Source organism: Sesamum indicum, linkage group LG10, assembly GCF_000512975.1.
Source record: "Sesamum indicum cultivar Zhongzhi No. 13 linkage group LG10, S_indicum_v1.0, whole genome shotgun sequence".
Lineage (NCBI taxonomy): Eukaryota > Viridiplantae > Streptophyta > Magnoliopsida > Lamiales > Pedaliaceae > Sesamum > Sesamum indicum.
In genome coordinates, this window is record NC_026154.1 from 2154533 (window position 1) to 2181503 (window position 26971).

General features: G+C 33.8%; 3 protein-coding genes across 4 annotated transcripts; all 3 read left to right on the top strand.

The window, feature by feature from the left end:
- LOC105171675 (cellulose synthase-like protein E1) lies at positions 5288-9249 on the top strand. Its single transcript, XM_011092866.2, has 8 exons — positions 5288-5924; positions 6062-6151; positions 6293-6409; positions 6545-6754; positions 6861-6963; positions 7041-7219; positions 7353-7679; positions 8670-9249. Exons 1-8 carry the CDS (start codon positions 5319-5321, stop codon positions 9216-9218), a joined length of 2181 nt encoding a protein of 726 aa, XP_011091168.1. The 5' UTR covers positions 5288-5318; the 3' UTR covers positions 9219-9249.
- Positions 9876-13379, top strand: LOC105171665 (cellulose synthase-like protein G2). Its single transcript, XM_011092858.2, has 8 exons — positions 9876-10550; positions 10645-10734; positions 10872-10991; positions 11234-11443; positions 11545-11647; positions 11756-11934; positions 12030-12377; positions 12559-13379. Exons 1-8 carry the CDS (start codon positions 9942-9944, stop codon positions 13099-13101), a joined length of 2202 nt encoding a protein of 733 aa, XP_011091160.1. The 5' UTR covers positions 9876-9941; the 3' UTR covers positions 13102-13379.
- Positions 14862-23801, top strand: LOC105171676 (cellulose synthase-like protein E1). Of its 2 annotated transcripts, none has more exons than XM_020697163.1 (8): positions 14862-15485; positions 15578-15667; positions 16219-16338; positions 16576-16785; positions 16886-16988; positions 17072-17250; positions 17343-17690; positions 22985-23801. In XM_020697163.1, the coding sequence occupies exons 1-8, from the start codon at positions 14877-14879 to the stop codon at positions 23525-23527; spliced, it is 2202 nt and encodes a 733-aa protein (XP_020552822.1). In that variant the 5' UTR covers positions 14862-14876; the 3' UTR covers positions 23528-23801. The 2 variants fall into 2 exon arrangements, with proteins under 2 accessions (XP_020552822.1, XP_011091169.2); XM_011092867.2 differs by lacking the exon at positions 22985-23801 and adding an exon at positions 17912-18469.

Here is a 26971-nt window from a genome sequence, read left to right on the forward strand (position 1 = left end):
GTAGCAGAGTTGCTGTCGTCTATCTTCAAAATTACTCAATCTTCGAGCGATTTTTTGGACTTTTCTTTGAATCAGACGGACCATACTCAAAATTTTGGAGAGAATTTTGGCTAGAGTTAACCTACAAGAACATGAGGCACAGGCATAGTTGGATTTTTAAATGAGGCTTGGGACTAACTTGACAACTTTTTTAAAAACATTGGGACCAAAAAAGAAATTGCTTAAACGGTGGGACTAAAATGGGAAATTCCTTCATTTTTTGGGACCAATTTAGCCTAAATAAATATTTTGAGGGCTTCTTTTCAATTCCCCAGAACTTCTTCTGGTTGTTGAAGTTCCTAGCTACTGTTATATATATATTCTTGGGGTTAAATACAATTAACCCCTGAATTAATAAAAAAGTACAAAAAAATTATTGTGAAAAAAAAAAAGTGCAGTTCACCTCTTTGTGATTTAAAAAATAAAGAAGATAAATAGCATCATTTTTTAAATTATAAGAGAATTTTATACACTTTATTTTTTCACAAAAACTTTTTTATATTTTTTCATTAATACAGGGGATAAATTGCATTTAACCTTATATTCTAACGAGCTTGGCTTCGTCATGATATTGTGATGAATGTAATTAGAATGACCACAAAATGGATGATATTAGGGCCAAATTAAGCTGTAGAGACATAACTTTATCTTTTAGGATAATTACATTTTCATCTCTTGAAATTTGATATATTTACATATAGATACTTTGTAATTTAGAAAATTACATTTAGTACTCCTAAAATTTGCTTATATTTAATAAATAAATTCATTCGTCAGTCAAAATTAACCGAGTATGTTGATATGAACAAAAAACCATATAAAAATCTATATTTGTTCCTATTGACTTATTATTGATTTATTGCAGTTCAAATGAATATTTTTATATACAAACCATCATTGTACATATTCACACGGTAACAAATGTGAGGAGATATATCTTCCCATTATAAATAAAATTATAGCTAATGAAAATAGAAAAAAGAATATCAAATGCTACGTAATTGTAATCAATTTACCTTTGACAAAACTTATCTGGCTATTAATTAATTGCATTGAATATTTCTTTGGCAGTATGAGACTTTTGGGTTGGGCGGGGGACCATCTTTATAAAGTTGGTGTTTATGTGTCTTAATTAGCTTAGATAGAGGTTTTGGACCACTAATTATGAGTTGAATTAATTACACCTACTTTTGTTAAATTTTTGTGAAATATATATATACGGATATTTGATTGGCTGTATCTGTATATATTTTGAACCAAGGAAGCATTCCATCAATGGAGCTATATATATATATATATATATAGATGTGTGTGTCTCAATTATAAGGCTGAGGTACCAAACGTGCACCTTGTTAAAGTCTAAATTATTAAATTGAGTTTGATGTGGTCGATGTTTTTTTACTAAAGGAATAAATCGGGAATTTTACCTCGGCATAATTGCGCACTAGGTGAATTACAATTTTCGCAAAAAGGTGTTGTTTTCAAGAGAGATGGGTCTAATCAATGAATAGTCCCCCATAAAAAATTAATATTTTAGTATTTATAGTAGTGTTGCAAATTATATGGTGTGGTGGGTTGTAAATGTTTAGTGTATGTCTTCTACACAATAAATTATATTTTTGCCCTTACAAGTTAATAATTTTTACCAATGTATATCAGAGTTCTTGTCCAAACCTATGCATTCATATTTTTTCGATTTTTATAATAATCACTAGTTGGTTGTCTTTCTATCTAATTTTGCTATATATGAAATTATATTGAATTAATATAATTAAGTTATATATCTCTTCTAGTACTTAAAAAAAAAAAAAAAACCCAAGAAAGCATCCGTTATATTAACTTAGCAAAATCATCTTGGTACTGTTAAAATATTAAATTCTATATATAATATATAAATATGTATACTAATAAAATGACTTTATTCATCAACATAGCTACTAATTTTTTTTTTTTTTAAAAAAAAGTGTATGGTTACTCAATATCTCGATGGATACATTGATCAATACATTAATTTAATTGATAATAATAACATAAATTACAATAAACTCATAAACTTATATAAATAAAATAAATATCATATGTCTAGTGGGATTCGAACATATAATCTCAAACTTATAAATATGATCTGAGCTGTTAACCACTAGTTTAGGATTTAAAAAGGTAGTATTTGTCAATTGTGGTAGGTATACTTTTCAACTTTCACCTCTTTCCTAATTAATTTTCTAATTAGTACTTTTAAAAGGTAGTATTTGTCGATTGTGGTAGATACAGTTAGGTCATACTTTTCTTTAAGAATCCTCCCCCACGTGTAGTTATATTTACCCTCGAAAACTGTTCCTAAGCTAGAAATGTGTTAATTTTTCTCTAATAAAAAATACTTAATTAGCAAATGGCCAACGATATTAAATTATAGAGAAAAGTGATTGAGGACCACAAGTGCTAATTTCATAAGGTATTGTACTAAAAGTGTAATCCTGTAACAAATGAGTTCAAAAGTAAAATGAGCCTAATTTGAGGGACCAAAAATGTTAATTCCACATACTAGAAAAAAATAATTATTGGCTACAATTTTAATAACTATGGAATAAAAATCATATTAAATAATTTTTATTGACTACGGTTAAATAAGACTGATGAAAAAACATATATTTTTCATCAAGAAAAAATTATTTGTCGTGGCTAAGAGTCATGATAAAAATATTTAAGCCATGACAAATGTTATAACCATCCTCGCAAATACCATAGCTAACAACCCGTTGTATGACCGTGATCAATAACTATTTACTATACCTATTTATTTTTTACCATGGCTAATATTGCATTTTTTGTAGTGGGAACATATTAATCTTATAGAGCTTATAAGATATTTTGAAAAAAATAAAAATCAGTAACTTTTTTTAAAGAATTTATAAAATTCAAAACATATTTTTTTTCAATTTTATAAACTGTTTATTTTTTTTTTTGGCCAAACATTTTATTAGAATTTATAAAATAACAAACATTTTTTAAAAATATTTTGAGTAGGTCACACACCCTCTTATCTTATGAGCTAAGATTTAGGCTCCTTAAGCTCAACTCTAAATAGCCTGATATTGGTGAAAGTTGTGGTTGAGCTTATTAATAGGCATCCACATTTATATCCTACCAATTAACCAATCACATAATTATTTCTTTTCCTACGTCTAAATTATACGTACTTACTTATTAGAAGCTAAAGATGGAGTTTATAGGCTTTTCAAATATTTATTCTATAAAATGTTTGGGTGCTTATAATGCGTGGAAAAGTGTCGACGGGCCTTGTTTGATTGGTAAGATTGAGACATCATAATTAAAAAATCTATTTTTGTAGTTGTTTGTTGTTTTCTTATCCATTAATTTGATTTATTGATAAATTCAATCAATATTTGAATTAAGAAAAGTAAAAAAAAAAAAAAAAAAATTATTTTAAAAATCTTAACAAAATCCTTCAATTTTGAACATATTAGTTATAAAATTATCATTACTAATATTTTAAAAGCTACATAATTTTATTTCATCTAAATACTTCGAGACCTTGTTTCTAAAATATGATATAATATTTTATAAACTCTAAAAATATATTATAGGATATATGAAATTATAAAATATTTTAGATGAGTTTAGTCAAACAATGCCTAAATATATACGGATTCCTCCCGCTTGGAGGCAGTTTCATTCAGAGGAGAGGTGTTTTATCACACTTTGGTTGTTATCTATATTAATATAAAAAAAAAAAGACCTTCGACACGCACATATAGAAGTGCCGCTTTAGATATGGCAATTATACCCTATCCCTCAGATAATTCTAAAGAGTAATTATAATTTTTCACAAAAGTGACTCAACATTATTTTAATACTAAGTATACCAATTATGTTATTGTGCCAATAATATCTTAAGTTTTTTTTTTAATTGAAATATGATTTGTTAGTTTGAGAAAATTACAATTTAAGTCCCATAATTTGGAGTGTAGCATTTTTTATTCTATACAAATTCATTTTTAATTTAGTCCCATAACATTAAAATTTTGACAATTTTAATAATTTTTCGGCCAAAATTGCATATGACCCAATTAGATTATAATTTGAGTTTTGCAACTTAGGGGGATTGAAAATTTTAGCTTTACATGAATTAATTATAGGGCTAAGATTGCAATATAATTATATCATGTGCAAGTAATATATAATTTTCGGCCAAATTTGCAAAAAAATGAATAAATTTGTCAAAATCTTAAACTTATAGTATTAAATTATGAAAATCAATTTATACAAAACAAGATTTTCAAATTTATTTTATCGATTTATATATTTTATCTGTATTTATAATATATTTTTAATATAAAAAATTATTTATTATATACACACAGTAACAATATTTTTACGCGACTAGTTTAATAAAATCTAAATTTTTAGTTGATGAGCGGATGCAATGAATTCCGTTGCGGGTGCGTCTCGTGTCGCTATGAATGCATGATCTTGTGGGGATTCTAAATTGCTGTAATTGGATATAATACATCAGATAAGTCAGCATCCAAGCTTGTGATTGTGGTACAGATTTGTTGCCTGCATACATTGCGTTATTGCTCACGTACCCCAGCAACCTAATTCTATGGTTCCTCATCTGCCTTCTTGTACAGGCTACCTCAACATCCAGCGCCAATGTTAGCAAATCATTTTTTATTTTGCATAAAATGAAAAAAGTTGTAAGATACAAAATTTAAGTTGTTCGTCGAGTAATTTTTCTATGTTTGTGATCGCATAAAATCAGTTTCACGTTAATAATTTCATATGAATTATAAAGTTATGTATCAATTATTTATACTAGAGCCAATGAAAATCGCATTTTTAGGTTCATGAAGTACTTTAGTCCTAATTTTTTGTGATTTTTTTTACGTTACATTTCATAAGTTTAAAATTTTCTCAATTTCATTAATTTTCACGTGCATTTTGTGTCCAATAATTAACAAAAATAAATAAAAAATGGTCGTGAGAAAATTTTCATCGAATTATGGTATGTAATATAAGAAAATTATAATAAATGAGATTAAAGTGAAACATGTACTAACACTAAAATGCAATCTTTTCACCAGGGTTCTTTTAAAACATTGTGAAATTATAATTTTATCTTGACAAAAAGTTCATAGGCGGATTTAATATTTGATTCATGATTGATGAGCTTGGATGTAATGTTTGGACATGCTTCACAATATAACTTAATTACTATAAATGAAACTTCGGACAATCCATCCAGCGCTCGAGAACCAATGGAGAAAACTAGACTCCCTCTCCATCATTGCCATGTAATGAAAACTGACCTGATAATAAACAGGCTTTACATGTTCTTCCTTGGAACTGCTCTGTTGTCATTGTTCTACTACAGAACCACCACTCTTTCTCATATCATCAAAACCGGGGAATCTCCCCTTGTCCCTCATCTTCTTGTCTTCATCTCTGAGCTTCTGTTCACTTTTATATGGGTTTTGCAGCAAGCTTATCGATGGAGGCCCGTTACACGAACCGTATATCCCGACAGGTTACCAGGAGACGATAGGTTTCCACCTATTGATGTGTTCATATGCACAGCTGACCCGAGCAAGGAGCCGTCTCTTGGAGTAATGAACACTGTTATATCAGCTATGGCCCTGGATTACCCGCCTGATAAGCTCGCTGTTTATCTGTCGGACGATGGGGGCTCTAACGTGACTTTGCATGCTGTTCGTGAAGCCTGGAAATTCTCGAAATGGTGGCTTCCTTTCTGCAGAAAGTATGAGCTGAAAACCAGGTGCCCCGGAGCTTATTTTTCGGCTGAGAGCCGTGATGACAGGTTCATTAGCTGCAGCCAGTTCTTGGCTGAGGAGAAGGAAATTGAGGTTGGTTAATTGTGTCATTGTCATTTATGTTGTTGGATAGGAAAGATGTTTATTGTTTCAAGATGCTCGTTTATCATTGTTTTCATGATTTCTTGGTTGTTATTGAAGTTGAATTTGTTGTTTTCTGGGGGCTGCAGAAAAAGTACAATGAATTCAAGGAAAGTCTGGAGAAGAATAGTGTGAATGCAAGCAGTTCTGCGAGCAGAGATCATGCACCCATCATTGAGGTAGAAGGGCTATTGAAAGCTAACGATATTGCAGTGTTCTGAATAGGGCATTTCCCTGTACAGTGAGATGATCAATGCTTGCTATTTTCCATGAAAGAGCAAAGTGATGATTTGGATGAGCTGATAAGATTTAATTGACAGGTAATGAACGACGCAGTCGACTCAAGCCAACAAGAGATGCCTATTCTTGCTTATGTTGCTCGGGAGAAAAGGCCATCTCGTCCACACCATTTCAAAGCTGGAGCACTTAATGCTCTTGTAAACTTCCCCTCTCACTCCCCTGTCTTTATATTTTGCTGGTTAATTCCTTGCATTCTAGGAGAATTTTTCTCATGATTTTTCACTTAATTTGCATTTACATGTAACTTATGATTTTTGTAAAACAATTTGCAGATCAGAGTATCTGCAGTGATCAGCAATGCTCCATGCATCCTTGTGCTGGACTGCGACCATTTCTGCAATGATCCAACATCTGCCCGCCAAGCGATGTGCTATTATCTTGACCCTGAAATATCACCAAAACTAGCTTTCGTTCAGTTCCCTCAGAAGTTCCATAATATAAGTGGGCATGATCTCTACGATGGTCGCCTGAACTTTTATTGGGTATTGTATACTAATTTGAAGTAATTCTATGTTTTTCAGGATTAACAAGATTGTTTATTTCTTGCTTGTTTCATTAAACGATGCTATGATGTCTTGAAACTTGCAGAGAAGATGGCTTGGGTTTGATGGACTTGGAGGGCCATCTATATCTGGTTGCAACTTGTACTTGAAAAGGGAAGCACTCTATGGGACTAAGAATATCAAGAATGGTACTATAAATTTCTTAACTAACTCAAACTCATAGTAATATAACTGTTTGATAAGACATTGTGGTTTCTTCGATCAGATATCGATCTCAACCATTTGAAGAAGTCCTTTGGTTCAAGCAACGAGTTAATCAGATCAATTTCCAAGAATTACGAACCCCATTTGTCCAAGGACAGAAAACTTACCGATGCACAGGCCAAAGAGGTCGAGCGTCTAGCCTCATGCAATTATGACGGCCAGTCAGAATGGGGTAAAGAGGCAAGTATCTAGTATTATGAGACATCAACGATGAAACTTCAAATAAAAAAAAAAACAAAAAAAAAAAAACAAGAAAAAAAGGAATGAGACAAGAGGAGAAGTATGATTTATTACTTGTATGTTCCGCGTGCAGGTGGGGTTCATATATTTTTCTGTAGTGGAAGATGTCATTACGAGCGAATTTTTACAGAGTCAGGGGTGGATTTCTGTGTTTGTTGATCCTCCCAGGCCATGTTTCTTGGGCGCATGTCCTACAAATCTGAGTGATACGTTGGTTCAACACGGAAGATGGGCTCTTGGCCTGATGCAGATTTCACTATCAAAATATTGTGCATTTTTATATGGGCGTGGGAGAATGTCGACTCTTCAGACCATGTGTTACGCGGCAGGTTCATTTGACCCTATCTATGTCGTCCCGTTTTATGTCTTAGCTATCGTTGGCATTCCTCTCTATCCAAAGGTAAGCTTTAGATGAGAAGATAAGGGATTAGAAACGCGTCGTGCCTAAACCATGCGATGTGTTGTTCGTCCGCAAGACTTGAGCAACATCTAATTTTGATGGTGTTTGGATGAGCTATAAGCTTTTTACACCATCTTATAAGTTATTTGGTAAATTTTTGAAAAAAAAAATTAAACTATAAAATTTTAAAATAAAATATTAGCAGTCTTTTTTTTTTACACTTATTTTTAAAATTTTATCAGACTCTTTTAATTTTAATTATATTAATTAATATTATGGGCACTAACATTTTATAACTTCTACTATATATCTTACTTTATTCCAATACATCAAAATTTTAGTCTATAAAGTAAGATTTTAATGTCTTATAAGCTTCAAACATATTGATTTTCTTAGAGTTCATCGTGAGATAGAGAAGTAATTTCTCCTTTCATGTTTTGTTAAATGATGAGATGGGTCGACATGTAACTATTAGAACATTGGCCTGAAAATACACTGGGAACCTTTCTTCCCAAACGTGGTTAGGGGCATCTAAGGGTTTTTTCACCTAGAAACCTCTTTGTTGCACGATATTACAACGTATGTTTCACTTTCATCTTTTGGTCCTAAAATGTAAGACTAATTTAAGGGAAATTTGAATTGAGATTGAATTTGGTCGAATTTAAATTAATTATATAACAAATATATTTATATAACAAGTATAATATATTTATCATGTACAGTTCAAAAAAAATGACAAATATATTATACTTGCTTTGTAATTAATTTAATTCAACTTGATTCGAAATAAGAACTTTTTCTAATTTACCCAGCTTCTAAGGATGTCCTTCGAGGCCCCACCAAACAGGATGGCAAGTAGACCCATCTCATCATCCAAATTAAACGTGGAACAATGAATTGGCTTCTTCACCCAACCACGGCTATCTAATTACATGTCATATCATATTTGGTACCTTCTTAAACATGATCTCCTCCCCTTGTTTTCACTAGGTCTCGGATCCCTTCTTCATCGTCTTCGCCTTTGTTTTTCTCGCATCACAACTCAAACACGTGCAAGAGGTCATGTCCTACGGAGACTCCCTCATGTCGTACCTATACGAACTCAGGATGTGGATGATGAGGTCGGCCTCAAGTTTCTTGTACGGAAGTTTAGGTGCGATCTTGGACAAGATCGGCCTGCACGAAGCACATTTTACATTAACAAACAAGGCAGGCGACGACGAACAAGCCAAGCTTTACCAGGAAGGCATATATGATTTCCAGGCATCACCTGTGTTGATTGCTCCAATTTGCAGCTTGTACATTCTTAACGTGATCTCATTTGTTGTCGGAATGGGAAGGATTTTTCGGACTCAAAGCGGCAGTGAAATGTTGGTACAAGCTTTTATCCCGTTGTTCGGAGTAATTGTGAATTACCAGGTGTTTGAAGGGATGGTGTTGAGGAAGGATAGAGGTCGAATTTCGACATCAGTTTCTCTTCTGTCTGCTGTGATAGCGATATCTGTCCTGTGCTTTGGATCTCTTGTTCTCATTTACTAAGTGAACCGACATTAATTGCTTCGTGATTTTACTTACTTTATACTATTTTAATGAGCTACAATTTTCTTTTCTTTTTTATTTTTTGTTCAGAGATTGAAAAGTTAATGTAGGGCTGAGATGATGGATTTACTAAATCATAGAAAAAAAAAATGTAATTTTATTTCTGCAGTTTAAAAAATATTGGTATTTTTATTTTGTACGAACTGATTTATAGGACTAATTGGGTCATGAATAATTACATTGATTTTTCTAAAGGTTTAATATAAATATATTTGGATCTTATATGGTTTAATTTGACGTATGTTTCTGTCTAATTAATAGACCCACACGTTAGTTAAAATTCACCAAATTTATTAATAGTGCAAAAAAAAAATTTGAACGAAAATTCATATTTACCATCGATTGACTTATTATTTCTCACTTATTGCATTTCAAATAATTTTTTTAATCAAAATATTCTTACAAATGTAAAAACATGCCTCTTTATATATTATCGTGTGAAAAAATATAAAAATAGTTTGCACTTATACTATTCGAATCCCGTCAATCGTATCATTAAATATGTCAAATTCGACCAACTCAAATTATTCAATTTGAAAAGATTATTAAATTCCAATTGAATTCGAAAACATCCATATTTATTGGGTCGGGCTAACCGACCCCGACAATACCCGTCCAAATGGTATTTCAGTAAAGCAAACATGAGCTACGGGAAAGGAAGCCATGGATGGGCCTTCACTTCCTCTGAATGTTCGCCGTTTGTTGACGACGAATCTCCTTGTCAACAGGCTCCATATGTTCGTCAATGGGATTGCTATACTCGCCTTGTTTCACTATAGAGTTTCCACTCTTGTTCGTGCTTTCAAAACCAGGGAGACTCCTCTTCTCCCCTATCTTATCGTTCTTGTCTCTGAGATTGTACTCACGTTTCTCTGGGTTCTGCACCAAGCCTATAAATGGAGACCCGTTAAACTTGAGGTGTACCCGGAAAGATTACCCGGAGATGAGACGCTTCCGCCGGTGGATGTGTTCGTATGCACCGCGGATCCCAGCAAAGAGCCCTCCCTGGGGGTGATGAACACCGTTATTTCGGCTATGGCGCTTGATTATCCTCCTGATAAGCTTGCTGTTTATCTTCAGGATGATGGGGGTTCTTACGTTACTTTAAATGCCGTTCGTGAAGCCTGGAAATTCGCCAGATTCTGGGTTCCCTTCCGTAGAAAGTATGAGCTGAAATTTCCGTGCCCAGTGGCTTATTTATCGGCTGAGGAAAGTGTTGATGAGAAGTTTATTGGCAGCAGTGGATTCGCAGCTGAGAAGAAGATAATCGAGGTTTTTTATATAATTAGTATTAAACAGAACAGTATTGACTTCTACAAATTTGATATGCTTTTTTTTGTCTGAAATTTTGTGGTTTTTGGTGCAGAAAAGGTACGCCGAATTCCAGGAAGCTCTGGAGAAGAATTCAGTAAATGCAAGTGCTTCTGTTAGCAGAGATCATCCACCTGTAATCGAGGTATAAAGAACGTTGACTGGACTGTTTTGCTTTTCACTGTCTGACACGGTGGTCCATGTGTTTCTATATTTTGTAAAGATCAAACTTCCACTGATAAATGAAGATTGAAAGCAGAATGGTATACCTTTTATTGACAGGTGATGACAGATGAAAATGGGGATTCCAACCTAAAAGAATTGCCTCTTCTTGTTTATGTCGCTAGGGAAAAAAGGCCTGCTCATCCACACCATTTCAAAGGAGGAGCACTCAATGTTCTTGTAAACTCTCTTTACCCCTCTGCCTTTTATGTTCAATAGCAGGATTGTTCTCATTTTTCAATTTATGGACAAGATTGTGGAATAATTATAGGAACTTGATTGTTTTACAGAAGGGTCGGTATTAACATTTAAACTTGCACTATTAGTAGAATGGAACTTCTATCTTTGCTTGCATCTCTTTGCTTCTTTTGTATGTTTTTTCCTTTATTATATACATTATGATTAGTGGAAATCATTTGCAGCTCCGAGTATCTGCAGTGATCAGTAATGCTCCTTACTTTATGGTGCTGGACTGTGACATGTATTGCAATGATCCATCATCGGTCCGCCAAACAATGTGCTTCTATCTTGACCCAAAAGTATCTCCACAAATAGCTTGGGTTCAGTTCCCTCAGAAATTCCGTAATCTGAGTGAGCATGATATCTATGGTGGTTCGCTGCATCACCTTTATGTATGTGATCTTTGACATTTTCCTGTTATACTTAAGTCAGATAATAACCACAAATTCTTTTGCTTGCATCAACATAATTTATGTTCTTGAAAATCATGCAGAGAATAAGGCAAGGCTTAGATGGGCTTAGAGGGCCTCAAATATATGGCTGCAACTTTGTGATGACAAGGGAAGCGATCTATGGGACTGACAAAATTCAGAAGGGTACAGTTAATTATGTCAGCTACATATGGCTTAGTATATACGTTTCTTTGAAATGGTAACCTAAGTAGATGTTAGGTAAAACATACTTGTTTCTTATTTGGTGTCCAGAAATCGATCTCAATCAGCTGAAGAAGTCATTTGGCTCAAGCAATGAGTTCATTAAATCAATTTACAAAAATTACAAACCACTGTTGCCGGAGGACAGAAATCCCTCTGCTGCATTGGAAAAAGAGCTCCAGCTGCTGGCCTCTTGTACTTACGACAATGGCACACAATGGGGAGAAGAGGCAAGTAAATACTGTTATATTTTCTGAAACTCATCACCCTTCAAAGAGCCGTGTACGAAAGCGGATCATAATATACTTCTATGTTTCAAACACAGGTGGGTTACAGATACTTTTCTGTTGTGGAGGATTGTATTACAAGTCTTATTTTACACTGTAAGGGCTGGATTTCGGTGTTTCTTAACCCTGCCCGACCATGTTTCTTGGGAGCATCTCCTACAAACCTGAATGATATGTTGGTTCAACAGACACGATGGTCTTTTGGCCTAATGCAAATAGGTTTGTCAAGGTTTAATCCTCTTATATACGGCCCACTGAGGATGTCGATTCTTTATAGCATGTGTTATGCTTACATTATACTTGAAAGTCTCTACACCGTGCCCTTCTATGGTTTAGCCACCATTCCTCCGATCTGTCTACTTTACGGCATTTCTCTGTATCCGAAGGTAAATATAGATAAAAACATGTTTAGTCCTTTCATGTACAGAAAGTGAACCATGAACTGTCGATCATGCTTTCACTTAGCTTGAAATTTGACGACTTAATATCTGTTCAATAGGATGTTGGTCATACAACCATTTTCCTTTGATGCCTTTCTAAGTATTGCTTTATTACACTGTTTCACAGGTTTCAGATCCATATTTCATTGCGTTTGCATTCGTTTTCCTCTCACCACGACTCAAGCATGTGCAAGAAGTTGTTTCCTTTGGGGATCCATTCTGGACTCTACTTTATGAACTGAGGGACTGGATGATGAAGTCAGGATCATGTTACTTCTTTGCACTCATGAATGCATTTTTGCAGAAACTTGGCTTGCATGAAGCAAATTTTTCACTAACAAGCAAGGTGGTTGACGACGAACAAGCCAGGAGATATGAGCAGGGGATTTATGATTTCCAAGTATCACCTTTGCTGCTCGCCCCGTTATGCAGCTTATACATTCTTAATTTGGTCACCTTGATTCTTGGAATCCCAAGGATCTTTCACAAGGCCGATCAGTTTTTCGGACAAGCTTTTCTCTCATTCTTTGGGGTAATTGTGAACTACCATTTTCTGGAAGGTATGTTCTTGAGAAAGGACAATGGCCGGATTGCACCATCTGTTACTCTGCTCTCTGTTGCAATTTCTGCAATCATCTTGTGTTGTGGATCCCTTCTTCTCATTTACTAAATTCAAAGGATATAGGCTCCAATCACTTGGACATCATGCTTGGTACCAGGACTAGAATTACAAACACTCCCATCTAAATCTGAATAAATCTTGCAAAATATTTAGTTCTAGTGTGAATTGTTGTATTGATGGGATACAGAACTCTGGAGTTTGAAGCAGTAAGTGCAAATTTTAGGAATGTGTAGATACTTGTATTTAGTATTACAAAATGGCTATCTCAGTCTCACAAAACTAAATATATATAAAAATAGAGTTATTTGTGTCCACCACTTATATGGGGTTTTAGTCTTTGGCATCCGCTCCTCTGATGAAGTTTTGATGTTTGACAAAAACCTCTCTTCTCCTATTATTTAGTCAAAGATTCTTTCACATTTTGCTCTAAAACTAAAAGACCCCTAACCTAATATATATACACACAAATAATATATTATTTTTAAGAAATAATTTGGAGGTAATTTTATAAAATGATGTAAACACAAAAAATGAGGACATCAAAATTTAAGCTGTGAGAATCTTTTCAATTATACACAATAACATTAATTTAATATAAATAGAATAATATCTATACTAATATTAAAAAAAAAACTTTCTACCATCACAAACAATAGGAGATGACACTGCCGTGCTGATTTTTAAATAAGCATTGTACCTTTAATTAGATAATTTTTTAAAAATTAATTCTAATTATTTTTATGGTTTTACAAAAAAGTGACTCTAAATTATTTTAATACCACTATATCAATTTTTTTTGTATCGATAATACGTTTAAGTTAATTTTTTTTATTTGTTTCTTTTATGTCTTATATATATGTGTGTATATAACATTAGGGATATTTTAGTATTTAATTAAAATTTTAAAAGAATTTTTGACGAAAAACTATAAGAGGAGATGCCTTCTCCCATAATTAAAATCTCAAATAATCAAGTCTACTATATTTAATATGAATGAATCTCAAAATTATATTTATATATATATATAAAATATATCTCAAAAAATTTAAATAACATAAAAGAACCTATTCTTTTTAGTCCCATTAAATAATTGTACGAATCTTCTTTACACATCTATATGTACACTACTACATATTTGACCAATAAACTCAATTCTAACGCAAGTTGTTTACATTCTCATAATTCTCGCAACAGAATAAGTAACATATCCCTAATATATTTCTAATTCTTTTTGTCCTACACCTCTAGTAATTATAAATTTAATCCAATAGTCTATACTTCTTCACATATATAATCTTAATTTTGAATTCTTTAATTCAAGACATCATACATTTTATTCAATATTGACAAATTTGGTTCATAAATTTTTTCAGCCAACATATACTATCAGAAAAAATGTGTTTAATGTCATGTGTCTTGACATATCATTGCCACATCCCATGTATGTCACTGTACCTTTTTTTGATAGCACGTTTTGGCTCAAAAATATTTTAAAATGATAAAATTTGACAACTCGAGAACAAATGTACGAGAATTAGTATTAAATTTGCGGAAATGCCTTGGGCCAAATGTATATGTGTGATCGGTATAAATTATCATACTATATTTATGATTGAGATTATAGGATTAAAAACAGAATTTATTTTATTTTTATTTTATGTTTAAATATAAGTTTTTGAGAATACAATAACACTAAAATTTTAATTTGAAAAGTTCCTCTGTGGTTGATCATTTCTCTCCTTCCTCGGTGGTTTGGTTCTTGGGCGACTCCTCACTGATTCACTCATTTCTCCAGGAGACAAAACTCATCATAATTCTCTGATATGGATGGGTCTTCACTTCCGCTGAATGCTCGCCATGTGTTGACGAAGGAGCTCATCATCAACAGGATCAATATGTTCGTCAATGGGATTGCTATAGTGGCCTTGTTTTACTATAGAGCTACCACTCTTGGTCGTATTATCGAAACCAGGGAGACTCCTCTTGTCCCATATCTCATCGTCGTTTTCTCTGAGATCATGTTCACTTTTATGTGGATTCTTTACCAGGCTTACAGATGGAGACCCGTTAAACTTGAGGTGTACCCGGAAAGATTAACGGGAGATGAGAAGCTTCCGCCGGTGGATGTGTTCGTATGCACTGCGGATCCCAGCAAAGAGCCCTCCCTGGGGGTGATGAACACCGTTGTTTCGGCTTTGGCTCTTGATTACCCTCCTGATAAGCTTGCTGTTTATCTTCAGGATGATGGTGGTTCTTATGTTACTTTAAATGCCATTCGTGAAGCCTGGAAACTCGCCAGATTCTGGGTTCCCTTCCGTAGAAAGTATGAATTGAAAATTGCGTGCCCAGCAGCCTATTTATTGTCTAAGGAAAGTGCTCATGAGAATTTCATTGGCAGCAGTGAGTTCGCTGCTGAGAAGAAGATGATCGAGGTTCTTGATATAATTAGTATTAACCAGAATAGTATACACTTTTACAAGTTTGATTTGCTTATCTTTCTGAAATTTTATGGTTTTGGGTGCAGAAAAAATACGCTGAATTCCAGGAAGCTCTGGAGAAGAATTCAGTAAATGCAAGCGCTTCAGTTAGCAGAGATCATGCACCTGCAATCGAGGTATAAAGTTCTGAAATCGATCGGGTTCATGATCATAATTGATTTGGTGCTTTAGAATTGAAAACCAGGTATTCTATCCAAGTTGAAGCTATCAATGGAGTTTATTCAGGAGGTGGAGCCCATCGATATCTCAAGAAACTTAACTAGGGCAGTAGATGAATGCATGCAGGCCTGTTATATAGTTGTTGATTTCGATGTTTTGAAATAGAAGTGCTCAAATCCTTAATGCACGTCATGACTGTGGACTCCTGTTCTTGCAATGCTTTTAGTCACTTTGATTTTCAAATAGGTTCTTGTGGGCATGAGATTTTCTGGATATAAGGAATTCAATCCATGAAAGTATAGGCTGCTAAATATTCCCTCAATTTGGTCTTTCTTTTGGTATTCACAAGCAAGAAAAGAAGATTAACTGGACCATTTGTGTTTCGCCTGTCTGACACAGTGAATGCGTCTCTGTATTTTGTAAAGCTCACACTTCCACCAAAAAGAAGAACGAGATGAAGATACATTGAGAGCGCCATAATATACTTATTATAACCTTATATTGACAGGTGATTACAGATGAAAATGGGGACTCCAATCTAAAAGATATTCCTCTCCTTGTTTATACTGCTCGGGAAAAAAGGCCTGCTCATCCACACCATTTCAAAGGAGGAGCACTCAATGTTCTAGTAAACTCTCTTCATCTCTCTGCCTTTTATGTTATGTGTACAATTTTCCTTGATTTTCGAGCAGCAACAAGCTTAAAGAATATTTATGCGACCTAAGGGTCTTTATTAGTGTTACAAACGTGCACTTAAAAGTACACTACCGAGTAGAATGGAGATTTCGTGTTTGCTTGCATCTCTTTTCTTCTGTATCTTTTTCCTTTTACACATACATTATGCTTATTCTAAAATCATTTGCAGCTTCGCGTATCTGCAGTAATCACCAATGCTCCCTACTTTTTGGTGTTGGACTGTGACATGTACTGCAACAATCCATCATCGGCTCGTGGAGCTATGTGCTTCTATCTTGACCCTAAAATAGCTCCAAAAATAGCTTGGGTTCAGTACCCTCAGAAATTTCATAATTTGAGTGAATATGATATCTATGGTGGTTCGTTGAATGCCATTTACGTATGTGATCTCAGACATTTTCCTGTTCTACTTAGTCAGATAATAACCACAATTTATTTTACTTGTATCAATATAATCTATTTTCTTGAAAACTATACAGAAATCAGCGATAGGCTTCGATGGGCTCCAAGGACCTAACCTATACGGCTGCAACTTTGTCATGACAAGGGAATCGATCTATGGAATTGGCAAAATTGAAAAGGGTACCTTTAGTTATCAATGCTACAAAATGATAACCTAAGTTGGTGTTCCATAAACCATACTTGTGTTTTCATTTTGTTTGCAGACGTCGATCTAAATCAGCTAAAGAAGACATTTGGTTCAAGCAATGAGTTCATCAACTCACTTTACAAAAGTTACATACCACAGTTGCCGGAGCACAGAAAGCCCTCTGCTGAATTGCAAAAAGAGCTCCAACTGCTAGCCTCCTGTACTTATGACAATGGGACAGATTGGGGAGAAGAGGCAAGTAACATACTCTTAGATTCTGAAAGTGAACCCTTCAAAGAGTCATGTACAAAGGGGCAACATTAATTTACTACTTGTTTCAATTGCAGGTGGGTTACAGATATTTTACCGTTGTGGAGGATGCTATTACAAGTCTTAGTTTGCACTGTAAGGGGTGGATTTCTGTATATATTGACCCTGCCAGTCCATGCTTCTTGGGTGCAACCACTACGAACCTGAATGATATGTTGGTTCAACAGACACGATGGGCTTTTGGCCTAATGCAAATTGGCCTGTCAAGGTTTAATCCTCTTATATACGGCCCGTTGAGGATGTCGATTCTTGAAAGCTTGTGTTATGCTTACAATTTTTTGGAATCTCTCTATGTTTTCCCTGTTTATGGTTTGGCCATCATTCCTCCAATCTGTCTACTTTATGGCATTCCTCTGTATCCAAAGGTGAGTATGGATAGAATAAGGAGCAAAATCGTGTTTCTTCTTTCATTTTCTGAATACGTATCATAATGTTGACCATGCTTACACTTCTCCATGGGTCTTACTTTGAAGACTTGGTATCTGTTTCACCATGATTTTCCCAAACTGGATCAGTGCCATGGTGCTCATCCAATCATTTTCCGCTGGGGCCTTTCTAACACTTGCTTTCTTACATTGTTTCATAGGTTTCAGATCCATACTTTATTGTGTTTGCATTCATCTTTCTCTCATCAAGACTCAAGCATGTGCAAGAGACCATTGCGTTTGGGGATCTATTGAGGAATACAGTGTATGAGCTGAGAATTTGGATGATGAAATCTGTAGCATGTTACTTTTATGCAATTCTGAATGCAATTTTGGACAAAATTGGTTTGCATGAAGCAAATTTTTCGTTAACAAGCAAGGTGGTTGACGATGAACAAGAAACGCGTTTTAGGCAGGGGATATATGATTTCCAAGTATCACCGATGCTGCTCATCCCATTATGCAGCTTGTACATTCTTAATTTGGGCGCCTTTATTATCGGAATGGCAAGGCTCTTTCAGAATAATGACGAGTTGTTGGCGCAAGCTGTTCTCTCATTCTTTGTGGTAATTGTGAATTACCATTTGATGGAAGGTATGTTCTTGAGGAAGGACAAGGGCCGGATTGCACCGTCTGTTACTCTGCTCTCTATTGCAATTTCTGCAATCATCCTGGGCTGCGGATCTCTCCTTGTCTTTTACTAATTGAAATGATGCTGGCCTGAGGCCTGCAATATCGTAAATGAGCACCTTTATAAAAAAAATAAATAGCAATTTACCTCCTTCTATTTTTTAAAATACAATAATTTACTCCCCTTTGATTTTTAAAATGAAGCAATTTACAAGGAGGTAAATTGCTTCATTTTGAAAAGTATAAGGAGGTAAATTGTTATATTTTTTTATAGGAAGTAATGTGCTCATTTTTAATATCACAGGGGGATAAATTGCTATTCACCTCCTTTTAAATGATCGATGTTGCTCATTACGCGAATGTTCTCAAATATTTATTTTTTATTATATATACATATAATGATGCATATATACATATGTATACATTTATATATCTATATAGTTATATATTATATCTATGTTACAAGGTGGCGGCGGAGGCAAGTCGCCACTCGACTAGGCGACGGAGGTTGTCTGGATGACCCTCATCTCCCAAATCAATGGCGGGGAAGGCGGCTGCGCTGGTTGAAAATGTGGGGAATACGATAGTTTTTATTTTTTTTATTTTATATAAATTTTCTAATATAAATATATGCATATGATACAAATTTGAATTTAAAAATTTTAGTTTTTGAAAGATAAGTAAAAATAATTTAATTTTTCAAATTTTAAAAATAATAAAGAACTATTAAATTTGTATTTTTTAAAATACGGTAATTGTAATTAATTATTTTTTATAAATAATAACACTTAAAAAAGTTTATATACATTTTTAGTATTTGATATTTGCTTGATATATTCTATAGATAAATATAATTTATTGAAACATATTTAAATTAAAATATAATTTAATTTTGTTGGTAATATGTTTGTTAAAATCGATTTCTATTCATGTTCATATAAAAATTTAAACTTAAAAAGTTAATTTTAGTATATTAAATTTTGTATTGTGATTTGTTAATTTTAAACTAAAATTTACATATATTACCAATTTTGATATTTAGTTAATATATTTTATAAATAAATTATATGTATTTATTAAAATGATGCTCTTTGTAAAATAAAAGTGAAAAAACATTCACACTCTTTAACAAAGAGAGCAAAATGGACATTTGTTAACTAAAAATAATAGTAAAAATGCCAAAATGATGTGGATTTGCACAAATAGCGCGTGTTCATCAATCTCCATTAAAATCAAATGCAGAGGGGGTATTTTGGTGTCTTTCAGACAACACAGGGAGTTTTTGTTTATAAACATAACACAGGGGGATTTCACGTTATTTTCCTAAAACATAAGAGGTGTTGTGCAATTTACCCTTAATTTTATAGATATAGAGTAAGTTTTCTCCTTATAAATAACATGCTATACATAGGGATATTAAATAGTCGATAAAGTTAGAAATTTATATAATTTTTTTTATTAATATCAATATTTTTTATCTAAACTTTAACGAAATAAAAATCAAATGTGAACGAAGAATTTTGAAAAAAATGTAAACATAATTTTAAATTTTTTAAAACAAAATATAATTTTAATATTTTTAAAGAGAGTATAAATATAATTAAATCTTTTATAAGGAGTGGGAGCTCAGTTTTTGCCCATTAAACTTATCAGAAGTAAGTGATATGCAATTTATCATAAAAAGGAGTTTATATCCCAAAGAGATGAGAGAGGAGTAGTGAAGAAGGAAGCATCAAGGACTTCAGCAATGACATCATCAAACCATTACAGGGTAGCTCCATTTTTGTAGTCTCAAGTGTGAACATCTTCAAGTCAACTATAAGTATAAGTGGAGCTAGAGACCTTCCTGTGTGGTGGAACATTTCCGTAGTCCCGATTCTCTCGCTCCTCTCTGGTTTCCTCTTTTGGCGAGACCTCACTGATTTTTTCATCCTTCTCAAGGGAAAAGGAGGCAATGGATGGGCCTTCACTTCCGCTCAATGCACGCCGTGTCTTGACCAAGAGTCTCATCCTCAACAGGCTCTATATGTTCGTCAATGGAATTGCTATACTCGCCTTGTTTTACTATAGAGCTACCACTCTTCTTCGTGTTATCAAAACCAGGGAGACTCCTGTTGTCCCCTATCTTATCGTCATTTTCTCTGAGATTGTGCTCACCTTTTTCTGGGTTCTTTACCAAGCTTTCAGATGGAGACCCGTTAAACTTGAGGCGTACCCAGAAAGATTACCGGAAGATGAGAAGCTTCAGCCAGTGGATGTGTTCATATGCACGGCGGACCCCAGCAAAGAGCCATCCCTGGGGGTGATGAACACTGTTATTTCGGCTATGGCGCTTGACTACCCTCCTGATAAGCTTGCGGTTTATCTTCAGGATGATGGTGGTTCTTATGTTACTTTAAATGCCATTCGTGAAGCCTGGAAATTCGCCAGATTCTGGGTTCCCTTCCGTAGAAAGTATGAGTTGAAAATTGCGTGCCCAGCTGCTTATTTTTCGTCCAAGGATAGTGCTCATGAGAAGTTCATTGGCAGCAGTGAGTTCGCTGCTGAGAAGAAGATAATCGAGGTTCTTGATATAAATTAGTGTTAACCAGAACAGTATTCACTTTCACAAGTTTGATTTGCTTATTTTTCTGAAATTTTGTGGTTTTGGGTGCAGAAAAAGTACGCCGAATTCGAGGAGGCTCTGGAGAAGAATTCAGTAAATGCAAGCGCTTCTGTTAGCAGAGATCATCCACCTGTTATCGAGGTATAAAATTTAGAAAAATGGTTCCTAATCATAATTGATTTGGTGCTTTACAATTGAAAACACAGGTTTCTCGCATAAACAATTTTGTAATATTCAGTATTCTATCCAAGTTGAAGCTCTCAAATGGAGTTCAGTATTCGAGTGAGTAAAAATTTTTAATTTCTTATAACATTTTATTGACAGGTGATCACAGATGAAAATGGGGATTCCAGCCTAAAAGAAATGCCTCTTCTTGTTTACGTTGCTAGGGAGAAAAGGCCTGGTCATCCACACCATTTCAAAGGAGGAGCACTCAATGCTTTAGTAAACTCTCTTTATCCCTCTGCCTTTAATGTTCAATAGCAGGAATATTTCTTAATTTTCAGTTCAGCAGCAAGCTTGTAGAGTAATTATGTGAACTAAGTGTCCGTATCAATGTTACTTCGCGCAGTAAAAAGCACTCTCCCGAGTATAATGGAGATTTCATGTTTGCTTGCATCTCTTTGCTTCTGTATCTTTTTCCTTTTACACATACATCATGCTTATTCTAAAATTTCATTTGCAGCTCCGAGTATCTGCAGTAATCACCAATGCTCCCTACTTTTTGGTGCTGGACTGTGACATGTACTGCTACAATCCATTATCTGCTCGCCTAGCTATGTGCTTCTATCTTGACCCTAAAATAGCTCCGAAGATAGCTTGGGTTCAGTTCCCTCAGAAATTTCATAATTTGAGTGAGCATGATATCTATGGGGGTTCTCTGAATGCAATTTACGTATGTTATCTCAGAAATTTTTCTGTTGCACATAGTCAGATAACCACAAACTATTTTGATTGTATCACTATAATTTATTTTCTTCTAAACTATACAGAAATCAAATATCGGCTTGGATGGGCTTAGAGGACCCAACATCTACGGCTGCAACTTTGTCATGACAAGGGAAGCAATCTATGGAACTGGCAAAATTGAAAAGGGTACTTCTAGTTATCTGTGCTAGGAAACGATAACCTAAGTTGGCGTTCCATAAACCATACTCGTGCTTTCATTTTTGTTTGCAGAAGTCGATCTCAATAAGCTGAAGAAGTCATTGGGCTCAAGCAATGAGTTCATTAAATCACTTTACAAAAGTTACAAACCACAGTTGCCGGAGGATAGAAAGCCCTCTGCTGAATTGCAGAAAGAGCTCCAACTGCTGGCCTCTTGTACTTATGACAATGGCACAGATTGGGGAGAAGAGGCAAGTAGTTACTGTTAGCTTCTGAAAGTGAAACCTCAAAACAGTCATGTACAAAGGGGAATCATGATTTACTACTCGTTTCAATTGCAGGTGGGTTACAGATATTTTTCTGTTGTGGAGGATGCTATTACAAGTCTTAGTTTGCACTGTAAGGGGTGGATTTCTGTGTATATTGACCCTGCCAGTCCATGTTTCTTGGGTGCAACCACTACAAACCTGAATGATATGTTGGTTCAACAGACACGATGGGTTTTTGGCTTAATGCAAATTGCTCTGTCAAGGTTCAATCCTCTTATATACGCCCCATTTAGGTTGTCGATTCTTGAAACCATGTGTTATGCTGCCGGTTGTTTGGAATCTCTCTATGTTATGCCCGTCTATGGTTTGGCCATCATTCCTCCAATCTGTCTACTTTACGGCATAGTATAGATAGAATAAGGGGCGAAAGCTTGTTTCTTGTTTCATTTACTGAAAGTGTACAATGGCATTGACCATGGTTACACCTCTTGGTGGGTTCTTAATTTGAGAGCTTAATATCTGTTTTATCACAACCCCTCCAGACTGGATCAATGCCATGGTGCTCATTCAATCATTTTCCTTTGACGCCTTTCTAAATCTTGCTTTCTTAAATTGTTTTACAGGTTACAGATCCATACTTTATTGTGTTTGCATTCATCTTTCTCTCAGCACGACTCAAGCATATTCAAGAGACTGTTGCGTTTGGGGATCCATTGAGGAATACAGTGTATGAACTGAGGGTTTGGATGATGAAGTCGGTAGCATGTTACTTTTATGCAGTCCTGAATGGGATTTTGGATAGACTTGGTTTGCGTGAAGCAAATTTTTCTCTAACAAGCAAGGTGGTTGACGATGAACAAGAAACGCGCTTCAAGCAGGGGGTATATGATTTCCAAGTATCACCAGCGCTGCTCATCCCAATATGCAGCTTGTACATTCTTAATTTGGCCGCCTTTATTATCGGAATCGCAAGGCTCTTTCAGAAGAAAGACGAGTTGTTGGCACAAGCTGTTCTCTCCTTCTTTGTGGTAATCGTGAATTACCATTTGGTGGAAGGTATGTTCTTGAGGAAGGACAAGGGCCGGATTGCACCGTCTGTTACTCTGCTCTCTATTGCAGTTTCCGCAATCATCTTGGCCTGCGGATCTCTCCTTGTCTTTTACTAATCGAAACGATGCTGGCCTCCTTCATTTTGTATTGCTGGTTTCTGAACTTGGAAGTACTGGAACTCAAATTAGAACTACCACACTTTTAAATCTAGTCTAGTCTTTGTCAAATATCAATTCTTGCATGAATTGCTGTATTGATAGATGAGTGTTCAGTGTTTATTCCAGACTTTGAGTGAGGATGAGCTAATGCAGTCTGTTGGTAAGCATTAGACTTGCTCTGTTTGGTCATGATTTTTGAGTTACCTCAATAAGTCTTCATGCTCCTTTTATATGTGTGTGTATATTTTATTTATTTACCACTCTATTTACGTACTATTATAACATTCGATATGCAATACATTAATATTTCTAAATCCTTAATAAATTTCAAAACAAATAAAGAAATATGTTGCTATTGAAATTAGACTAAATATTTATTTTTTAACTCACAACCTTTCGGTTATCTATCTATCTTTCTCTCTCTATATATATACTAGCGTAGAACTCGTATTATGTATAATTATATATTTTTTCATTTATATATATGTGTAAAGCTATCCGAGCATGTAACACAAACCGTCCAATTGAACTTGGATAAAACCTTATTTAGTGTTATTTTTAAGAAAATAATACAAACCTTACACACACATAGGGGTGTGTGCTAAAATTATGATAAGTTTTCATGACTAGACATGCACATTTTTGGGGCTGGACCACTAAATTAGGTTTTGATATTGTATTGGGATTCTTGTTGTCTCCTTTTCTTTATTATTACAAATATACACTACTTTACAAAATTCATTTCTTACATGTTTTTTTCATCTTAAATAGATTATCTGCCTGACATGATCTCAGTGTGTGAACCTGTCTTCTTAGCCCACCAAATCAGATTAATTCAAATATTTTTAATTCATTATGTCAGAAATTGCAGCAATAGTTGAAATTTTGATACTATCATCATCAGTTAAATATTTAACTTTTTTATTTAGTTTCATATCATATTCTATTGAGATAATTGCACTGTTCTTTTATGATATTTGATATTATTAGATATTTTGTAGTTTGAAAAATTACATTTAATATTCCTAACTCTTATTTTTATCTAACGAATAGATCCCTTCATTAGACGAAATTCACCGAATTTATTGATATCAGTAAAAAAATTAAACGAAAAATCATACAGGTCAATCAAATATTTTCTCATCAAAATACCCTTATAAGAGTGGAGATGCTCCTCCTCACATGCATTAGATGTATGAGAGTAATTTGGTCAAAAAGATTTATTTAACTTGCAAACGATCAGTAATAAGTCAATTTGGGGTAACGATAGATTTTCATTCAATATTTTCATTAAAATCAGTAAATTCGATAAATTTTAACCAGTAGAGGAATCTAGTTATTAGAAGAAACAAACGTCAGTAGTATTAAATATAATTTTCCAAATTATCAAAGGTCTTCGTACAGATACACACTCTCAGGAAAAGGAAGTATAATTATCTCTATTCTGTATGTACGAACGTGTAAATATCGACCTGAATCAAGGAGCAAATTGGCAGTATTTTATGTAATTTAAAGAATTGGGGTAAGGTACAATTAACAAGACCTTCTCATCAAGTCGACTGAGGAATATGTAAATATTAAAATTCGAAGTCGCGTTTCAGATTCATCTATAATTTATATTGCATTTAAAACGAGATGAATATTAAAACCCCACATACATACCCATTAAATGCTTTATTAATTTATACGACTCTCTCCATTTTTCTTTCATTTGAGTATAAATTAGAAACTTAGGAAAGTTGAATTTAGAAATTATTTTTAATTAAGACATGAATCTGATTAAGATGCCAATTCCATTCAGACTTGTCTTCTCCAAAACTAAAGTATTCCTAGATTTAAAATAATGAATTAATCAAGTGAAAAAGCCACTCAGACGCACACACGTGGATTCTCACCCATCTCGATGATGGACACCACATGGGTCTACCTCAAATTTGGATGCATCCATCATTTATTAATTATAGATATATAAATAAAAATTATTATTATTTTTATCTTTTTGGTAGTGGGTTTTGAGTGGACCCGTTTCTCAACTCCCCCCATTACTGTAAGTTCCGATTCAGTCACGTGTCCATCCAAAGTCCCATCTCCTACAACTAAACTAAGACAATATGTCATTTTAAGTAAATTCTAATTCGAATTTGATCCGATTAAATTTGAATTAATTACATAATAAGTGTAATATATTTATTTTATAATTAATATACAATTAAAAAAAAGTGATCAACAAGTATATTATATTTATTTTATAATTGATTTGATTCGATCAAACCTGATCTAAACTATAATTTCTCATTTATTTATGTATTTTTCTAATTTTACAAATCTCTAGTCGTATGTATACTTGTATAATACGTATATACGTATATATACAACTAAAAATACACATTTTTCCTTGACTATTTTCCTTGTCTTATTTTTTCATTTATCAGAACTTATGTATCAGAGTCAGTACAACCATTTAGCTAGTCCAACTAAACATAGTATAGAGTGGATTGGAACTGTGTGGGCCTAACATATGCCTCTTTATTTTTTTTTTTTACATATTTCTTTTTGGTGCTGAGTACTATGTTTTCTCTCTCTCTCTCTCTTTTCTTTTTTCTGGTACACTTCTGTTACATAAAAGGTAAAGAAGGATGACAGGCCATAGACCTGTCGAGAAGGACTACATGTGTAAATATTTTGTGTTAGTTAAGGTTTTTATACTTCATCTATTCAAAAATTAAAGTCTAATTACATGGTGATCAACACAATCAAGTATTGATTTATTGTCATCAAGAATCATGAGAATCAACATCGAGATCCCTATAATTGATATACAATTGTCAAAAGCCATGAGAATGAATACCTACCAAGATCCTTATAATTGATTAACTATAAAAAAAAATTAAAATCTAATCACATGAGAATTAATACAGGTTAGATATATATTTAGACTTACTCAATACCTTGTAAGAATTTGAACGCACATCAAAGTATGACACACTCAATCTTAACAGCTAAGCCATAATGATTTGTTTGATTTTTTTTGGTATAATAAATGAAAAAATATAATTATATTTTGTCCATGTGCAGGATTTTGGTTCTTATATCAAAGCCAACAAAATACTACATTATTTCAAAAGCAAACACAAAAATGGGACGTATTTTAGTTTCATCAAACGTTTTGATAATAAATTTTTTTGCATATAAAAGAAATTCCAAAAAAGTAGAGATAATTAAATTAAAGTAAAGGGAAGAGAATATCATCTAAAAGAATCCACAATGTGAAAACAATTATAATGCTGGTTATTATAATGTAAAGAAGCTAACCCTAGTGATTAATCAATTAATTGTGTTAGACCGTTGTGCGAATAAGACTTTACTTAATTGATAAGATTGAGATCTTACGATAAAAATATT